General features: G+C 41.6%; 2 protein-coding genes across 6 annotated transcripts in view; one reads left to right on the top strand and one right to left on the bottom strand.

Moving 5' to 3' along the window:
* LOC109913227 (sorting nexin-11-like) overlaps positions 1-18,104 on the top strand; it is a 114,193-nt gene that overhangs the window by 63,828 nt on the left and 32,261 nt on the right. The gene's annotated exons all lie outside the window — the stretch shown is intronic.
* LOC109913225 (tigger transposable element-derived protein 2) lies at positions 1,220-17,211 on the bottom strand. Its single transcript, XM_020512706.2, has 3 exons — positions 16,491-17,211; positions 4,470-4,640; positions 1,220-1,655 (listed from the first exon to the last, which is right to left on the bottom strand). The coding sequence occupies exons 1-3, from the start codon at positions 16,945-16,947 to the stop codon at positions 1,402-1,404; spliced, it is 882 nt and encodes a 293-aa protein (XP_020368295.1). The 5' UTR covers positions 16,948-17,211; the 3' UTR covers positions 1,220-1,401.

Raw genomic sequence — 18,104 nt, 5'->3', positions numbered from 1 at the left:
TCTTCTGAAGATGATATCTGTTGTTGGATACAGGTAGCTCACACACAACATTTCCTACATGAGTCTCAATGGACATTAAAATAAAATGACGTCCTGGATGATGTGCTCCAGAATCCAGAACCACCTCAGGTCGCCAGAAGGGAAGATTAATAATAAAAAGAAATTGTTCACAAAATCTTACAGACGCAATCTGTGGAGATTATTTTGTCAGGTGTGAGGCTGTAGGTGAATAGAGACTTTCTAAAACGCTTGAGCATTGACTTTTGATATTGAGCTGCAGCTAGTTTTGAATACCATCAGATTTGATACAGAGACATGGCTACATGCTGGGATTGATTGTGAGGTAAGTATTCCAGGCAAAAGATCTTTAGAAGGGTCAGGGAAACTGAAAAACGATGTGGAGCGACAGTGTCAAGAAGTGACACCTTTAGAGCAGTGGAAAGAATGGTTTTCAGGATAGATGACCAGACAATGGATACTACAGTAACTGTCTACAGATCTCCTTACACTACTGATGTCGTGAAGCTTAGGGAAGTATATAGCAAAAACCATGTGGTTTCATAGTGAGATTTCAATTTTCACATAAACTGGGAGAAATAGAATGACAAGTATAGTAAATATGAATTCTAGAATGTATTCCAGACAGTTTTTTTGTACAGTGATGTGTATCAAATATACTGATCTCCTCTTCAACTCAAATGTAACACTCCCACCCATCATTTCTCTGGCTGAGATCAGCTCACCCAGCACAACCCAGGATTGAATCTAGGACTGCTGGACTGTACGATGCACTCATTCACTGCATGACATTGTTGAGCCAAGCCAGAAGCTCTGTACATGAGCCATTCAGTTGATTCACGTTTATGAGATAACTTTTGGAGCATTGCGCACAGATCTGGTCTCATGGTATATAAAGGATATAGATGTATTGGAGAAGGTGCAGAAAAGATTTATGAGGATAATAGCAGATCTGAAAGCTTATAACTATTAGGAAAAATTGAACAGGCTTGGGCTCTTTGAGGGGTAACCTGAGAAAGATCTGTAAGATTTTGACAGGGTACATATAATCTACATGATTAGTAGACCAGAAGTAGAGGCCATAGAGATGAAAAAAAGTCACAAATAAATAGAGGGCATTTAGAAAGAAAATCTTTTCCCAGAGAGAGATGAGAATGTAGAACTTGCTACCTGAGGGACTGGTTGCAGTGAATAATATAGATGCATTTCAGGGGAAGTTAGTTAAGAAGATGAGGGAGGAAACAATAGTTGAAGGGCTGGTAGGATTTAATGAAGCCTTTCATAGAGTGTGAACACTTTCAGATCTGTTGGGCTGAATGACCTGGTTCTGTCGCACAAATTTCATCCAGTTTCTTCATTATTAGCAAAGGAAACATTGAGAACTCAGTCCTTTCTCTGGTTAGTTTCAGTAATCTTTCCTTCTTGGCACACACCTGCGTAAAACTGACAGTTGTGGCTTGATTGTGTGGACAGTTCCTCTTGCTTGATTCTCTTGGGTTTATGCTTAGTATCTGCACCCTGCTGTATCAGAGCTTGTGCTGTTGGCATCTCATCAGAAGAGCTGTCAGTCGATCCAGGTCCCATTGTATGCCATTGTCCATGCTGACCACTGGGTGCTGGTGAAAAAGCAGCTGCTCCTGGAACAAGGAAGGGTCTGTCAATGGCTGTATCGTAAGAAGCAGGAAGATTCAATCTACCAAGGGTAGATCACTGTTCAAACCACAGCCAAATATAGCAAGGAGTAAATGGTGATTAACTATTTCCTGTTAGCCCAAGATGATCAGGGCATCATCAAAAAATTTCATGGCCTTTCAGGAATGATGTCAGAAAATACTGCTTCACATAAAAGACCATGAAAATATAAATTTCTTTCCCCTTGACAGAGGTAGTGGTATAGTGACAATGCCACTGGACTAATAATCCAGAACCCCAGACATGGGTTGAATTCCACCAAGGACAGATGGTGAAATTTGAATTCAGCAAAAATCTGGAATTAAAAAAAAGGCTAACCTAATGGTGACCACTGTCAATTGTCGTAAAAACCCATCTGGTTCGTAAATGTCTTTTACTCATCCTTACCTGGTCTGGTGACTGCAGACATGTGACCAGTGGGATTCCACAGGCATTAGTGCCAGGACAACAACTGTTTACAGCATATTAATGACTTAGAAGAAGGAAGCGAATGTACTGCAGACATACTTGCAGACAACACTAGAATAGTTGGAAAGCTGAGTTGTAAGAGGGAAACAATTTGCAGAGAGATTTTGATAGGTTAAGTAAGTGGGCAAAAGGTTAGCTATGGACTATATGTGGGAAAATGTGAAGTAGTCCATTCTGGAATGGAGAACAAAAGAATATGGTATTATTTAAATGGAGGAAAATTGCAAAAAGCTGAAACACAGAGGGATTTGGGGGGAATTGTGCATGAAACACAGAAAGCTAGCACATGTGCAGCAGGTAATCAGGAATGCTAATGGAATGCCGGCCCTTGTTTCTAGAGTGTAAGATTAGGGAAGTCTTACTGCAATTATACAAGGTGCTGGTAGGATCACATATGATGTGGGCGGTTTTGGTCACCTCATTTAAGGAAAGATATTGTTTCCTTGGAGGCACATAAAAATATACATCACCTGAATAGGCCATTTGGCCCAAGAGGTTTGTGCTGGCATTTATGCTGCACTCAAGCTAGCTTCCATCGAACTATCTACATAACTTGCCATTCCCATTTACCTAGTTTTAAACAGAGCAACAGCTGGCTGCAACAGTCAGCTTCTTCTTCTGCTTTAGTTGTGTCTATCACAGACTAATGTATGTATTCAACCAACACTTTATATGGGTAGCGTTAGCTAAACCAGGCTTGGCCTCAAACATCCCTGCCCTAGTTTCAGGAACCAGTCTTGAGGAGCTGAAGAGTCTTCTGTTTCTACTGTGTTTCAAAACATTATATCTGCAGATTGACATTTGCAGTATAGGATTGAAAAGATCTTGCTCTGGCCACCATAAAACCTATGAACAAAAGTAGGCCATTCAGCCCATTGAGTCTGCTGTGCCATTGAAGGAGCTGAGAGCTGATCTGACACTCCTCAACTTCACTTTCCTGCCATTGCCCATTGATTCTCTTATTGATGAAAATCTGTCCATCTAAACTGTCGATGTACTTAACAACCCTTCCTTGACAGCCCTCTGCAGTAAAGAATTGTACAGTTAACTACCGCATGAGAGAAAAAAGTCCTCATCTCAGTCTTAAATGGGCCACCCCTTTCTCTGAGACTATGCCCTCTGATCTTAGACTCTCTCACAAGAGGAAACAACACCTGTGCAAGTCCCAAAAATCTAATATGTTTCAATAAAATCTCCTCTCATTCTTCTAAATTCCAATGAGTAGAGACCCAACCTACTCACATCTCTGCAGTCCCCACTTTTGTGCACGCAGCTTGCGAGAATCTTGTAACTATTGGACAATTGCAGGGACCGAGGCTCATCAAAAACTACCACATATCTGCCTCACCTATAGTTACACCCTCCTGTCCCTGATCATAGACAAAACTCAAATCCTAAAATACCTAGTTTGTGGGGTGTGTCCATTTCCTGGATGAAAGTATCTAGGTAACTCCTTGATGCGATGCAATGTCTATAGCTCGGACACTAGCTTCTTAAATCTGATCTGAGGGCCCTTGAACAGCAAACGCTTACTACAGAGATACTAAGAACTGCTGATGCTGGAGTCAGAGATAACACAGTGTGGAGCTGGAGGAACACAGCAGGCCAGGCAGCATCAGAGGAGAAGGAAAAGCTGACGTTTCAGGTTGGGACCCTTCTTCAGAAAGCTGAATTTCTGAAGAAGGGTCCTGACCCGAAACATCAGCTTTCCTGCTCCTCCTGATGCTGCCTGGCCTGCTGTGTTCCTCCAGCTCCACACTGTTATCTTAAACACTTACTACAGCTGTGTTTGCCCTAGATCAACTTGATGTCCAGCAGCACCCGCAAGCTACAGCAGCAGCACATCACCAAGTAGCCACCCCTTTGTGAGCTGAGGCACTTACTGTGGCAGTGGACACCATAGTCAAACTTCTTCCACATTCAACAGGGATCATTAAGAGTTGTTGAAGTACTTACATCACATATCCTAGCAGTAGCTGAAGATTGCATTTGGAACTTCTTGAACTGTAAAACTCCATAAGACAATATTGAGATTGAGTTTAGGCCAGTTCCAAGTTGAGTGTTCACCACATACCCATTTATGGTTGTGTATTTAGCAAAATTATCCTTTCTTGCAAACTCTCTGTTACTGCAATTAAATGCAGACTTATTAAAAGAATCACATTTCTGACAGCCACTAAATGAACAATTTTAAATTGAAACAACTTTTCAAAAAAAGTTGTTATTTTGGTTTGGAGTGGTTGCAGATTTAAATAATTCACCCGCCCTTGTTTAGGAACAATAAGACTCACCTGCATAAAACTGTGGATCTTGTTCCTCTCGTTCAGCCCCCTCTGCAGACTGGTCATGGGAATCTTCCCCTGCATCATCCAGCGGCTGTGTTGCTGTTCCCTCTCTGTAGTAATCTGGGACCAGCTGCCCATCTTGCAGATACAGAGATTGAGGTGCAAAGGCAGAGAATCCTGAAATGGCCAATACATATAAACCTTACTTTTTTTATTTGTTGATGGGATGTGAGCATTGCCAGCTAGGCCATCATTTATTGGCTATCTCTAATTGCCCAGAGGACTGTTAAAAGTTAATCACATTGCTGTGGTTCCAGAGTCATATGTAGGCCTCACCAGCCATATTTCCTTTCCTAAAAGGCATTAGTGAACCAGATGGGTTTTTACAAATGCTCTGCAGTGGTTACATGGTCGCCATTAGATTACTGGGGATGTGCAGGAATGTACTGTTGAGGTTAAAATTCAGATCAGCCATGATCTCATTGAATGGTGGAGCAGGCTCAAAGGGCTTAGTAAGGCAGTCTTATTCCTTATTTGTATTAGGCTAGCATTTTTTTAATTTCTAGACTTTATTAAACTCAAATTTTACCATCTGCCATGGTGGAATTCAAGCCCAGGTCCCCAGAACATTAGCCTAGTGACATTACCACTACACTATCGTAACCCCTAATGTTTGTGTGTGCCCTTGTTCCAATCTGTTGATGGTGGTGACATTTGCTGAATAACAGCTCCTTGTGTGTTGATAACTCACTCAACTGGTATCTTCTATATTTTTTGTAAATCTTTAACTGCATTTGTTTGCTGGAACGTAGGATTCTTTCCTGTAGGGAGTATTGAGGCAGAGGTCACTGGAACTTGTAAGGGAAATTGGATGAATGTTTGGAGAAGGGAAGATACAGTGTTATGGCAAGAGAGTGGGGCAATGGGTTTAGTTTTGGATTGCTGTAACAAAGAGCCAGCACAAACATGAAGGGCCTGCCTCTGTTTCAAGTGAGTGTGGCCTTGCTGGATATTTGACTACAGAGGCCATCAGAACTGAATCTGATTCTCCCCATGCCAAACAAAGTGTTCAACAGTGGAAAGTGGCTAATGGTCAGGAACTCTGGCTGATATTTCTGATCTCCACCTTCAGAGGTGAGCAGTAGTTATTTTTTCTGTGCAGAGTAGCTAATTCAACGGAAACCGGGGCTGGAGCATGAACCATCTGATGAGTGTGTTTTCAGTTAAACTGTGGGGAAGTTTACAAATTTGCATGTAAAGAATACCAGCAGAACCTAATGAGAGATAAGTGGGCAAGGAATAATCTTGTATAATTTTCAGCAATTGAAAATATCATATGTTAGCCTCCCCCGCACTTAGTTCAACTAACAAAAATCACAAAACTATACTGCTGAGCTTTACAATAGTGGCCCTGGTTGAAACTCTGGTCTGTTTGTGCAGGCTAATTTCAGGCTGGATAGTTTATTTTTTAAATGCAGTTTACTTGTTATGTTGCCAATTGTGTTGTGGAACAATTACTCATGTAGAAAATGGCAATCTCCAAATTGGTTGTAAATTGCCTTGCTCACTACAACATCAACTTGCATTTATGTAGCACCAGTAAAGTAGTAAAACGATGCAAGGCCCATAATTTGACACTGAGTCTACATGGAGCTATTGGACACGATCAAAAGCTTGGTTAAAGAGGTGAATTTTGGGGAGTGTCTTTAAAGGAGTAGATGGATAGATGACGAGGTTTAGGGAGAGAATTCCAGAGGTTAGGACTGGGACAGGTGATGGCATAATGCCTATGGTGGAGCAAGGAAAATCAAGACCTGCAAGAATGCAACTTAGGAGGAGCTCAAAGATTTCAGAAAGTTCTTGGCTAGGAGATTACTGAGATAATGAGGGGTGAGGACATGGAGGGATTTGAAAATAATGATGGGAATTTTTAAAACAAGACTGTCAGATTGTGCGCCAGTGTTGATTAGTGAGAAGGGGAAGTTTAGTGACCATAAGTTGGTGTGAATTAGAAATAGAAACATCAGAAGCTCAGAGGATGCATCTTGGGAGGTTGGCCAAAGAAACATTGGAAGTTGAAAGTGACAAAAGACATTGATGACAGCTAAACAGTCACGTCAGGTGACTAGTCCAAAACACTAAGGGGGAAATTTTATCAGAAGAACCACTTTTAAAAACAGTGTTCTAGGTATTTTCTAATCAACCTGTTCAGATATATTGGTTAGAGGCAAAAAAAACTGAAAATGCTAGAATCCAAGGGAGACTAACAGGAGGCTGGAAGAACACAGCAAGCCAGACAGCATCTGGAGGAAAGAAGCAGTCAATGTTTTGGATATTACCCTTCTTCAGGACTGGATTTGGGGTAGGGGCAGCTGCAGATAAAGTGGGGGCGAGAGGTGGAATGGTGGTGATAGGTGGACATTGGTGCTAAGTATGACCTGGTTGGTCGATGGGAGGGATGAATCCGGTTGGTGGCTGGAAGGGAGGGTCAGAAGGTGGAATGGAAGGGAGGAGGTGGGACTGGAAGGGGAGCCGGGGATGGATGGGAAGGTTATTTGAAATTGGAGAACTCAGTGTTGAGTCCTCCGGGCTGTAGGGTGCCCCAGTAGAAGATAAGGTGTTGTTCTTCAAATTTGCATTCTGAGTCTCTGGAACACTGAGGCTGAGGACGGACACGTCCAAGGGGAGTGATGGGTGGGGGTGAATTGAAATGGGCAGTGACCGGGACGTTAGGCTGGCCATTATGGGCCAGGCGAAGATGCTTGGTGAAATGGTCACCTAGTCTATATTTGGTCTCACCGACATAGAGAACACCACATCGAGAGCACCAGATGCAATAGACTAGGTCCTCCAACCTAAAATATTGTATAAAGTATAGCTCAAGCCTAAAATAGTATTCATCCCTCTACCTCACCTCCTTAATATTTAAACCAAAAGAACTGTGATGCTGTAAATCAGAAACAGAAACAGAAATTGCTGGAAAAGCTCAGCAGGTCTGGCAGCATCTGAGGAAGGGTCACTGAATCCAAAAGTTAATTCTCTCCACAGATGCTGTCAGAGTTGCTGAGTTTTACCAGCAATTTCTGCTTTTGCCGTTAACATTCAACTCTAATTTGTTCCCTGCCTTTACTGCATGGCCTAGCTGATTATTCTAGCCATTTATCAGACCCTGTATGATGTAGTTCCTACTGCAGTTCAATTTAAATTTATTTTCCCCAGTTTCAAATTTGACCTTTGCTTCTATCATCCTGCTGTATTATAAAGTGGTATTTAGGCTTTGTGTTATCTAAGCCATTTAATGCTTTATATATTTCAACCACATTTCCCTTTACCGTCCTCTCTTTTGACTGTGGTGACTGAGCTTTTTCTTAATCTTTCTGCATAGCTCATTCTCCTTCTATTTGCAATCATTCACATTGCTTTATATTTTAAGGGCATCCTTTATAAAGTGAAGAATAAATCAAACTGTAACAGCAAACGATGTTAGGAACAGAAGCAAAGAAATGTTTTTTTCCCTGCCCAGCTTATTTTTACTGTTCAGTGTACCTGTGTGATTACTTTGAGCGGGGCTTCACGCCCCCAGTCTCACCATCTCGCCTATCTTGGCTGCGATGCTGCCTGTGATCAAATGCTTTGCCAATTGACATTTATTGTTTGAGCTCTCACTTCTCATTTCGGTGAGGTGGTAGAGAATGACTTGAATTGTATCTCGGAGTTTGAGAAGACCAGTGGGATGGTTTGGAGCCTGGACTTCAACAGAGATGGAGCGAATGGATGTTCTTATTGATTCCGTGACAGAAACAGTTAACCCACAAGCTTTTTGAAGGGTAGAGTTAGGTTGGGTACACCAGGGTTAAAGGCATCATGTCAGAGATTTCTGGGTAGTGAATTTTAGGTACAATGCTCTGACCCCATAGGGCCTCAGTCTACTTTCTCAATTGGTATCACTGCAGCTTCTTTTAAAGTTCCCAGTTGAATCTGATCTAACTCTGTTCACTGGGAGTACCCCAAGAATGAAAATTTTGTATTTAAGTAGTACTTTTCACGTTGTTGAGACATCACCACAAGCTATTTTACAGCCAATAAAATAATTCAGAATTGTAGTCACTGTTGGAATACAGAAAATGTGGCAACAAATTTGCACACAGCAAGATCCCACAAACAGCAAAGTGATAATGACTAAATAGTGTATTTGCTGTGATGATGGTTGAGTGATAAATATTGTCTTGGATACTGGGGACAATGTTGCAGCACTCCCTCAGTACTGTACCAGGAGTGTCTGCCTGGGTTGTGTGCTCATGGGTCAAATGCAATTAAAGATTCTAGTCTTTTACGAAGAAAGGTGATGGAAAGTGGTTCAATTCCAGGTAGCTTTGAATTGTGGTAAGATCATTGGTATAATGCAACAAGCAGCAATTTAACTTTGAATTCTCATAGTGGTTGCACTTTGAACTTACAACCTTCTGAAGCAAGTGATCCACTGCTGAATGAACTGATGAAACAGTAATTAATTTACTATTGATGACTTCAGTGCCCTCAATAAGGGAACAATAATGTTTTAAATATCAGCTGGGATTCCTGCTCACTCTTCAGTGACTCCTGACTAAAAGTGCAGAACTCTAGAATTTGGCCGATTATAAGATTCTCAGGATGGCAGCCAGTGACAAGTGGTGTTCCACAAGAGTCAGTGTCGGGACCACAACTTTTCACTTTATACACTAATGATCTAGAGAAGGAACTGAGGGCATTCTGGCTAAGTCTGCAGGTGATAAAAAGATAGGTAGAAGGACGAGTAGTATTGAGGATCTGGGGAAGCTGGAGAAGGATTTGGTTAGGTTAGGAGAGTGGGCAAAGAAGTGGCAGATAGAGTACAACGTGGGAAAGTGTGAGATCATGCACTTTGGTAAGAAGAATAGAAGCATGGAGTATTTTCTAAGTGGGGAAAAAATTCAGAAATCTGAAGTACAAAGAGACTTGGGAGTTCTAGTCCAGGATTCTGTCAAGGTAAACTTGCAGGTAGTAGTTAGGAAGGCAAATGCAATGTTGGCATTTATTTTAAGAGGACTTGAATATAAAAGCAGGGATGTGCTTCTGAGGCCCTATAAGGCTCTGGTCAGGCCACATTTGGAGTATTGTGAACAATTTTGGGCCCCGTTATCTCAGGAAGGATGTACTGGCCCTGCAGCGGGTTTAGAGGAGGTTCACGAGAATGGGCCCAAGAATGAAAAGCTTAACATATGAGGAGCGTTTGAGGACTCTGGGTCTATACTCGATGGAGTTCAGAAGGATGGGGAGGGATCTAATCGAAACTTACAGAATACTGAATGGCCTGGACAGAGTGGATGTTGGGAAGATGTTTCCATTGGTAGGAGAGACTAGGACCTGAGGGCACAGCCTTAGAGTAAAGGGAAGACCTTTTAGAACGGAGATAAGGAGAAACTTCTTCAGCCAGAGAGTGGTGAATCTATGGAACTCACTGCCTCAGAAGGCTGTGGAGGCCATGTCACTCATATGTTTCAGACAAAAGTAGGTTCCTGATTATCAAGGGTTACAGAGAGAAAGCAGGAGAATGGGGTTGAGAAACTTATCAGCCATGATTGAATGGCAGAGCAGACTCGATGGGCTGAATGGCCTAATTTCTGCTCCTGTGCCTTATTGGCTTTGTGCAGTACATGGTCAGACAGTTTGTCAAAGCACCCATATAGCTTCCAGATTCTGTCAGGTAGAATAGCTGCCTGGGTGAGATGTCAGAGGGCAAGTCCTAACTGTGGAATTGTATCTCGGCATGATTCATCATCTTACAGGGAGGTAGTGGGCAGAAAGCACACTCAGCACAGCTGACTGACTGTTAATGCCCAGAGATCTGGAGCATTGTATTCAATTGTGGCCAACTTCCTTCAGGAAGGGACGAGAGATTGTGCAGAAGAGGTGGATCAGAAATTCAGTCACATGGAGAGATTGGGGAAGCTGAGATCTTCTCCTTGGAGCAGAGCAGGCTAAGTGGTTTGATAGCTGTGTTTAGTTCGCATACAGATTGATGTGTAAATAAGGAGAAACTGTTTCCAAAGGCTGAAGGGACAGAAACCAGAAAACACAAATTTAAGGTGATTGACCAAAGAACAAGGGTGCTGTGTAGATGCACCTTTAAGCAGTAAATTGTTGTCAAAGCAGATTCAGTAGTAACTTTCAAAAGGGAATTGAGTAGATGCTGGGGTTATAAATATAGGTGAAGAGCTGTGAATTGAGACTCATGATAGCTCTTTCGAAGAGCAGACACAGACATGATGGACCAAATTGCCTCCTATACTGTTTCATTCCACAATTCTGCTTGTTTGGAGCATGTTGCACTGTCAGGGCTAAGCTTGTTTTTTTCTCTCCTGCTTCAACCTGTGTAAATAATTTTAATTTTCAACTATTTCACCGATACTCATGTAATTTAGTAAATCACAGTTACAATGCAACTCTCTTATTGGAAAGAAGAATGTGTAATTCAATTTTATTATTCCTGAAACATGAGAACCTTCAGGGATTAAAAAATAATATGGAGGGAGAGGAGATAGTGGGTGGTCTGAGTGGAGTGGATTGAATAAAGCTCTTGTGCTGGCTTGATCACATCACTGATCTTTAATCGCTCAGGCATTCTCAGCTACCCAACATCAAGAACAGCAAAGCCCTGCTCAGTACAAGAGAAATGCAATTAAAGATTCTGGTCTTTTACAATGAAAGGGGATGGAAAGTGGTTCAATTCCTGGTACTTTTGAATCATGATAAGATCATTGGTGTAATGCAACAAGCAGCAATTTAACATTGAATTCTCATTGTGGTTAAACTTTGATGTGCCTCCACCTCATCTCCTGATATGTTCAACTTCCATTTCATTGACGTTCAGTGTGACCTTAAACAGGACTTGATAGTATCTGTAAAGAATATGGGTTTTTTAATCATCATCCCTGGGACTGCCAAATTAAAAGAAAACAACAGGATGTGATTTTTAACATAGATATCCTGTACAAGGATCTTCGTTTGTTGGCCTACATTGTCTGTATCATTAACCTTACAAATGCTGCATTGCTTTGGGCATGTTTAGTGTGCTTGAAGTTAGAACAAGCTATGAGTGCTATGTGCACTGCACTAGATCTATTGCAGGCACAGCTTTCATCCCCGTTCCCCACCACTCTATCTCAAAACAACCAACTTGTTCCTTTTAATATTCAAAGTCTCTTCATGGGAGCAATTATCAAATAAAAATATGACACAAACTACATATTAGGACAAGTGACCAAATGTTTGGTCAAAGATTTTGGTCACAGAGATCAGTTTTAAGGAGCGTCTTAAAGTGTGAGGAAGGTGAAAAGGTTTCAGCAGAGAATTACAGAGGTCAGAACCCAGGCAGCTGAAGCAAGGAACAGTTACTAATGCCTGAGCAATCAAAATTAAGGATGCACAGGAGGGCAGAATGGATGACTATATGTCAAAAGCACTATATAAATCCAAGTTATTGCTGTTTCTTTCATATGTGGAATGTCATGAATTAAAATCTTGTAAACATACTTAATTTTCTTTAAAGTTGGTTTGGTTACACTATCACAGTCATTGAAGAGGTAAAATATGTAAACCATTGGAGACATTTGTGCACCTTGATGTGAGGATGCTGATTTTGTGACTTCATAAAATATTTAAAGGCAAGCTACATTGTGAAACTTATGCTGATTTTTAAACCAAAAACTGTCAAACATCACAATCAATCACACTTAGTTCAGTTTTCAGTGTTCGGTTTTCAGTGTTTGGTGTATTTGTTGAAATCACGAACTGCACTGTTATTGCTATGTTGTAAAATATTTATTTTAATATTTTAAAAGCACTCTTAGCGGTTTTCAGCTCCACGCTATTATAGGAGATTGAAGCTTTATAGTGTACAGCAAAGATCCACAGGATGAGGATGCACAAATACCAAGAAAAACTTGATAAATTCAGATTTTTTCATTAGGAACAAGTCAGATTATGCAATGATGTGTTAGAAGTGTTTACAATTATGAAGGAGTGGATTGGGAGAACGATTTTGACTGGACCCAATGGTCAAAGGGTTTAGAACAAAGTGCCATGGATGGAAAATTATCTGTAAGAAATTTGTAACAGTTCACTTTGTGGAATTCTGTTGCAGAATGCGTGGTTGAGGCAAGTTATGATAACCTGCAAGATTAGATTGGGTGAAGAAGAGGTACATAGTGGGTAATTGGGACTGTTTGTAAGTGTGGAGGGTAAACGTAACACAGATTGATGGAGCTGAATGGCATCCCTTCGTGTTGTACCTTGTCTGTATTTTTTATGTATTTTTGCCAACACAGGGGGACTTCAGAAATTTTGACCTCTACGACTGACTTATTTCCACCTGTTTTTTTTTTCACTTTTGGTGGCTTCCTGCCCTATAGCCGTTTTCCACTCTGGTAGATATCTTGACAGAAAATTTGATTAAATTCTGATATTTCCCAATAATTAACTGCACCATGATTATGTTGTGGCCATTTCTGCCCTGAACTGGGGAGGGTGGGGTGGGGTGTTGGGGAATGAGAGCTGTTGTTGGCCAAAGGATGATAATACCAAGTGTGGAACATTAAACAGGAGGAGGCTATTCAGCCCAACAAGACCAACACATCATTCAACTAGATCACAGCAGATGCATATCCTGATTCTTTCTACTCTCTTTGGTTCAGTAACCTTTAATGTTTTTATCCAACAAATACTGTGATAATCTTCTAATTGTAACCTTTTCTAATCCAGAGGAGAAACAGTCACAATTGGTGTCTTTTGACAGTCCCTCCGTGTCACAATAATAGCTTATATTTATACGGCACCTTTAAGGTAATAAAACGTCCCAATTGTAAAACAGAATATGACACTAAGCAATGAAAGGAGATATTATGTTAGATGACAAAGATCTCTGTCAAAAATGTAACTTTTAAAGAATGTCTTGAGGCAGAAAAGTGAGGTGGAGAGGTTAAGGGAGGGAATTCTAGTGCTCAAGACCGTGAGCAACTGAGCTATGGCCAACAGTGGTCGAGCAGTTCAAATCCATATGTTCAAGGGGTCAGAGTTAGATGACTGCAGAGATCTGCAAAACTGAAACTGTGTGTGCAATCAGGAGATGAAGAATTTGGTTTGGTTGTAATTAAGTGTCTGTTGTCATTCATTGTCTAAGTACACATACAACAATTGGGAAGGGCTCTTGTGGAGCAGTGGTGGAGACCCTACCTCTGCACCAGAAGATCCGTGTTCAAGTCCCACCTGCCCTGGATCTGTGCAATAGCATATCTGGACAACGTTATTAAAAAGCATTTGTGAAGATTGACTTAAAGGGTGACTGACAGCTGTTGAATTGTATTTGATAGTTAGCACCTTCAAGAGAAAAGGTGGGATATCATTTCCTTTCTTGCATTTATAGAGCCATAGAGCTATACAGCACGAAACAGACCCTTCAGGCGAACTCATCAGTGCTGACCAGATATCCTAAACTGGACTAGTCTCATTTGCCAGCATTTGGCCCATATTCCTCTAAACCCTTCCTATTCATGTACCCATCCAGATGCCTTTTAAATGTTGTATTTGTACCCACTTCCACCACTCCTTTTTACAGCTCATTCCATACACGCATCACTTCCTGTGCGAAAAAGTTGCCCCTTGAAGTGCTCTTTAAATCTTTCCCTTTTCACCTTAAACCTATGTCCTCTAGTTTTGGACTCCCTCACCATAGGAAAAAGACTTTGGCTATTCACCCTATCCATGCCCCTCATGATTTCATAAAGCTCTATAAGGTCACCCTTCAGCCTCTGTGCCCCAGGGGAAAAAAGCTGCAACCTATTCAGCCTCTCCCTACAGCTCAAACCCTCTAATCCCAACAATATCCTTGTAAGTCTCTGTTGCAATTTTTCTGAGCTCAAGGTCACCCAAAGCACTTTGCAGCCGAATAAGTACATTTAAAGCACGGACACTGCTGCAATATCGAAACACTGCAGCCAATTTGCACACAGTAAGCTCCTCCAAGTAGCAACAAGTAATGGTGTGATAATCTGTTTTAGCTATATGAGCTAAGCGATAAATGTTAACCCAGGATTCTCTTCTTTGAAACGGTGTCTTAAGAGGACTTTCAGGGCCCCTGTTTAACATCTCATCTGAAAACATGCAGCTCAAATGATGCACTGCTCTGAGGACTGGGCTGGCGAATGTCAGTGTGGATTAAGAGCTCCAGTCTCTGGGTTGGAACTTGAATCCCCAACCTCCTGATTCAGACACAAGAATGTAATACTGAACCAGGAGAGAGATCAATGAGAGGCAAATACGTTGCACACAGTGTGCAAGAGTGAATAAGATAAACCAGGGTTACATGAACACCCAGAGTTATGTAATTATTTGATGATCCCTCAAATTGGAGAGAAAGAACTCTCCACATGGCTTAGTGCCAACTTGACTCAGATTTTTAACTGTTTTTAACTCCTTTGCCTCCATCCCCATTTCCTTGTTATTTGTTTTTTTCACAAATGTTTAGGTTTTGGTTTCCGTCTAAATTAGCATTCATTTTACTGCAATAAAGAAAGAAATGGCCATGATATGCAAACGAGTTAATTCTTGAAATGTGATGACACTGCTCAGAATATAACTGAAAAGTTTTGACAGTTTCCAAAATGTCACCCATCTTGGCCCGTCCTTTAGCTTGTCTACTGCAGGAATCCTCACCCATGTCGTATAGTCATAAAGCACAAAAACAGAGGTCATTACCTCCAGATTTGATCATTCAAGTGCTCTCTTGGCTGGACTCCCAGCTTGCACCCTCTGGAAACATGAAGTCATATAAAACTCTGTTGACCATATAAAACACCAAGTGTCATTCATCTTACCACTCCTAACCTAACAAGCGGGTAGAGACATGATTTAACTAAAGGCTGCACATCTGATCATCCAGCACTGGCAATGCAAGTAGTAGCCTGGATTTTGGATTCAAACCCTAAGCTCAAGTCTCTGGAGTGGGACTTGAACTCACAACCTTTTGAGGTAGAAGTATGAGTGCTACCCCTTGAGCTATAGCTGACAAATGAACAACGGAGTGACCCATCCAGGAACACTCCTTCACTTTTGCTTGCCTATCCTGATCTTGCCCAAACTCTTACCTGATCACATCTTTAACATTTCAATGCCAGTGTCATGAATCTGATAAAGATGTAAGTGATCATTACCATTCAGCTAGTATTACTGTTGCACAATTATGATTACATCGCTCTGCCCAGCAAATTGTTGGAGTTTGCTGTTTGTGAAGTACCACGCACAGAGGCCCTCTGCCCATTCCCTCCCGATAAAAATGTATCCTTCAAAATCGCTCAGCTGCTAATGAAACTGGTTGTGCAAGTGAGCCATACAGAGCCAGTGAAGGTCAGAATTTCACCCCTAGTTTGGGCTGAGTTAACTGATTTAATAAGACAATACAATTGACTTCTGGGAGGAAGGGAAAGGTCAGCAGAAGAATGCCACTGATTATTATTATCTAGCAATCCCCTGGTGACAGGTATGTGAGTGGCAGTGTTGGATTTGGTTGTGCAACACCACATGGTTGAATAGCTTGCTGATGCTCACCTACACTCGCTGATCATGACAAATGAGCGTTTGGGAAAGAAAACAACACCAATGAAATCCTGTCCAGCAAAGTGAATACTTTCATAAAGGCAGATAAGATTGGGCAAAAAATGATTGATGCTGAGGCATATCTCTGGCCCTTAACATAGTGAGCATGTGAAACTGGAAATAAGCCTTCTGCAAGGTGACGTGGACTTGATGAAACCTTACAATCTTAACAATGGTGGAGGAGGAAACTCCAAGCAGGACAAGAATGTGAAAAGGAGAAGGGCCAACAGTGGTCTGGTTCACTGGTCAGAGAACCAGCAGGAAAGCCCAGTCAGTTTTGCAGGGCAGTGAAGCTGTGGGAGTGGGATAGTGACAGTTTTGAGAGACATTGGAGATGATCAGCAAAATTAAATATCGTACCAGTCCACTGGTCGCTCATCCCTCTGTATTCACGCTTATCCTTTGGCGTGCGTTTGTAAGCCAGGTTGTTGCGGTTCTTCCATCGGCACAGCCAGCCGTTGGTGGGTTTGAACTCGATCCCCATTTCCTCAGCAAGGGCCTTGGCTTTGGCCATGAGCACCGGCCCTGAAATCGGGCCTTTCTCCTTGCTGGCTGTCCAGAACCAGCTGAGCAGGGCGTCGTCAATGGTCTGGTTCTTCCCTTCACGCTTACGCTTGCGTTCCAGGTTCCCACCACGCAGCCATTCTTCCAGAATCTCCTCTTTCTTCTTGACAATTTTGGAGATGGCTGAAGCGGTCAGGCCATACTCCCGGGCAATCTCCTTCTGTTTGAAGGAGGGATCGTTCAACTTCAAGATGATCTGGACTTTCTGAGCCAGGGTGATGGCAGTCCTTTTGATTTTGATCGGGTTCTCCATATGAGCACTGCAACAGCACAGAAACAGCAGAGAGTACAATTGTGTGTTTATACAAAGAGAGTCTCTAAACTCGAAACCATAATCCACGTTTTTGTTTTAAATGCCTGACAGGCAGTGCTGTTACACTGGAATAATTTTTGTTGTGTTGAGGTAGGCGTCAGGCAGCACTTATAGCACAGGCATAATGGAAGCTAACAGGCTCCATTGTGGCTGCTTGCAGAATGTAGAGAGGGAATGTGCTTCTCAGGCTTTGCTGCTGCACAGACCAGGAACAAAGAGGTCTGTGAAACGTGAAGTTGATGCTGAGCAGGCTTTAGGGATGTGCTTTGTGATGTAAAATAAGTGATCTCATCTGAAATTCGACACCACAACCCAGCCCTGATAAGATCATCTGCAATTTGCTGACGCGTACTTATGATCCTAGGCATACATTGATCTTATCAGGCACCAGCAATGCAAAGGAAAACAGCTCGCCATTTCTTCTGTGAAAAATTTAAAAAGAGAGGAGAAAAATGTGCACTAAAGTTGATCCTGTGTAGCAGCTTATCTCCAACTGGCTGTCAGGGTATTATAGTCAGAGAACAGGGGGAATATTTTAAAAAGGCCTTAACTATCACAGTACTGAATGATTAGCCATGTTAAATATTAATTAAAATCAAAAAATTGTAAAGGACTCAAATACATTCATGACCAAACTGAATATTTTAAAAAATCATTGGATTATAATAAGGAATGGGAATGGTTTGCTTTACAAAATGTGAAATTGACAGTGAGTAACAACAGAGAGGGAGAGAAAGGAGTCGACACTCAGAAAACAGAAATATGCATACAATATAGTGAACTGAGAAGTACACACGGGAAAGAGACGATTGGAAACATAAATATAAAGGGAAACAAAAAATAAGAGAGACATGCAGAAATACAAGAAGAGAATTACATACAGACATAGAAACAGTATAGATAAACCAAAGAAATGCACCTATATACACAGGCAAACCTACACAGACACAGACATAACACAAGAGAAAATGACAAAAAGCCACTGAGAGAAACTGAAACACAAGTGAACAAAAAGGATAGAGACTCAAAGACAAAATAAGAGACATGCACTGAGATGTCTTTGAGATTCTGTATGAGGTGAGAAAAAAAGCCCCAAA

This window comes from Rhincodon typus, chromosome 30, assembly GCF_021869965.1.
Source record: "Rhincodon typus isolate 14 chromosome 30, sRhiTyp1.1, whole genome shotgun sequence".
Taxonomy (NCBI): Eukaryota; Metazoa; Chordata; class Chondrichthyes; order Orectolobiformes; family Rhincodontidae; genus Rhincodon; species Rhincodon typus.
The sequence above is the reverse complement of the archived record's forward strand: the minus strand, read 5'-3'. Positions and strand labels throughout refer to the sequence as shown.

Excerpts from the sequence above, each read along its gene's own strand:
- LOC109913225 (XM_020512706.2), bottom strand. The coding sequence starts at position 16,947 with ATGGAGAACCCGATCAAAATCAAAAGGACTGCCATCACCCTGGCTCAG. Across the intron at positions 4,641-16,490 it reads GATGAGCGACCAGTGGACTG|GATTCTCTGCCTTTGCACCT; the intron begins GTACGATATTTA and ends TGGCCATTTCAG. Across the intron at positions 1,656-4,469 it reads AGATCCACAGTTTTATGCAG|GAGCAGCTGCTTTTTCACCA; the intron begins GTGAGTCTTATT and ends TCCTTGTTCCAG.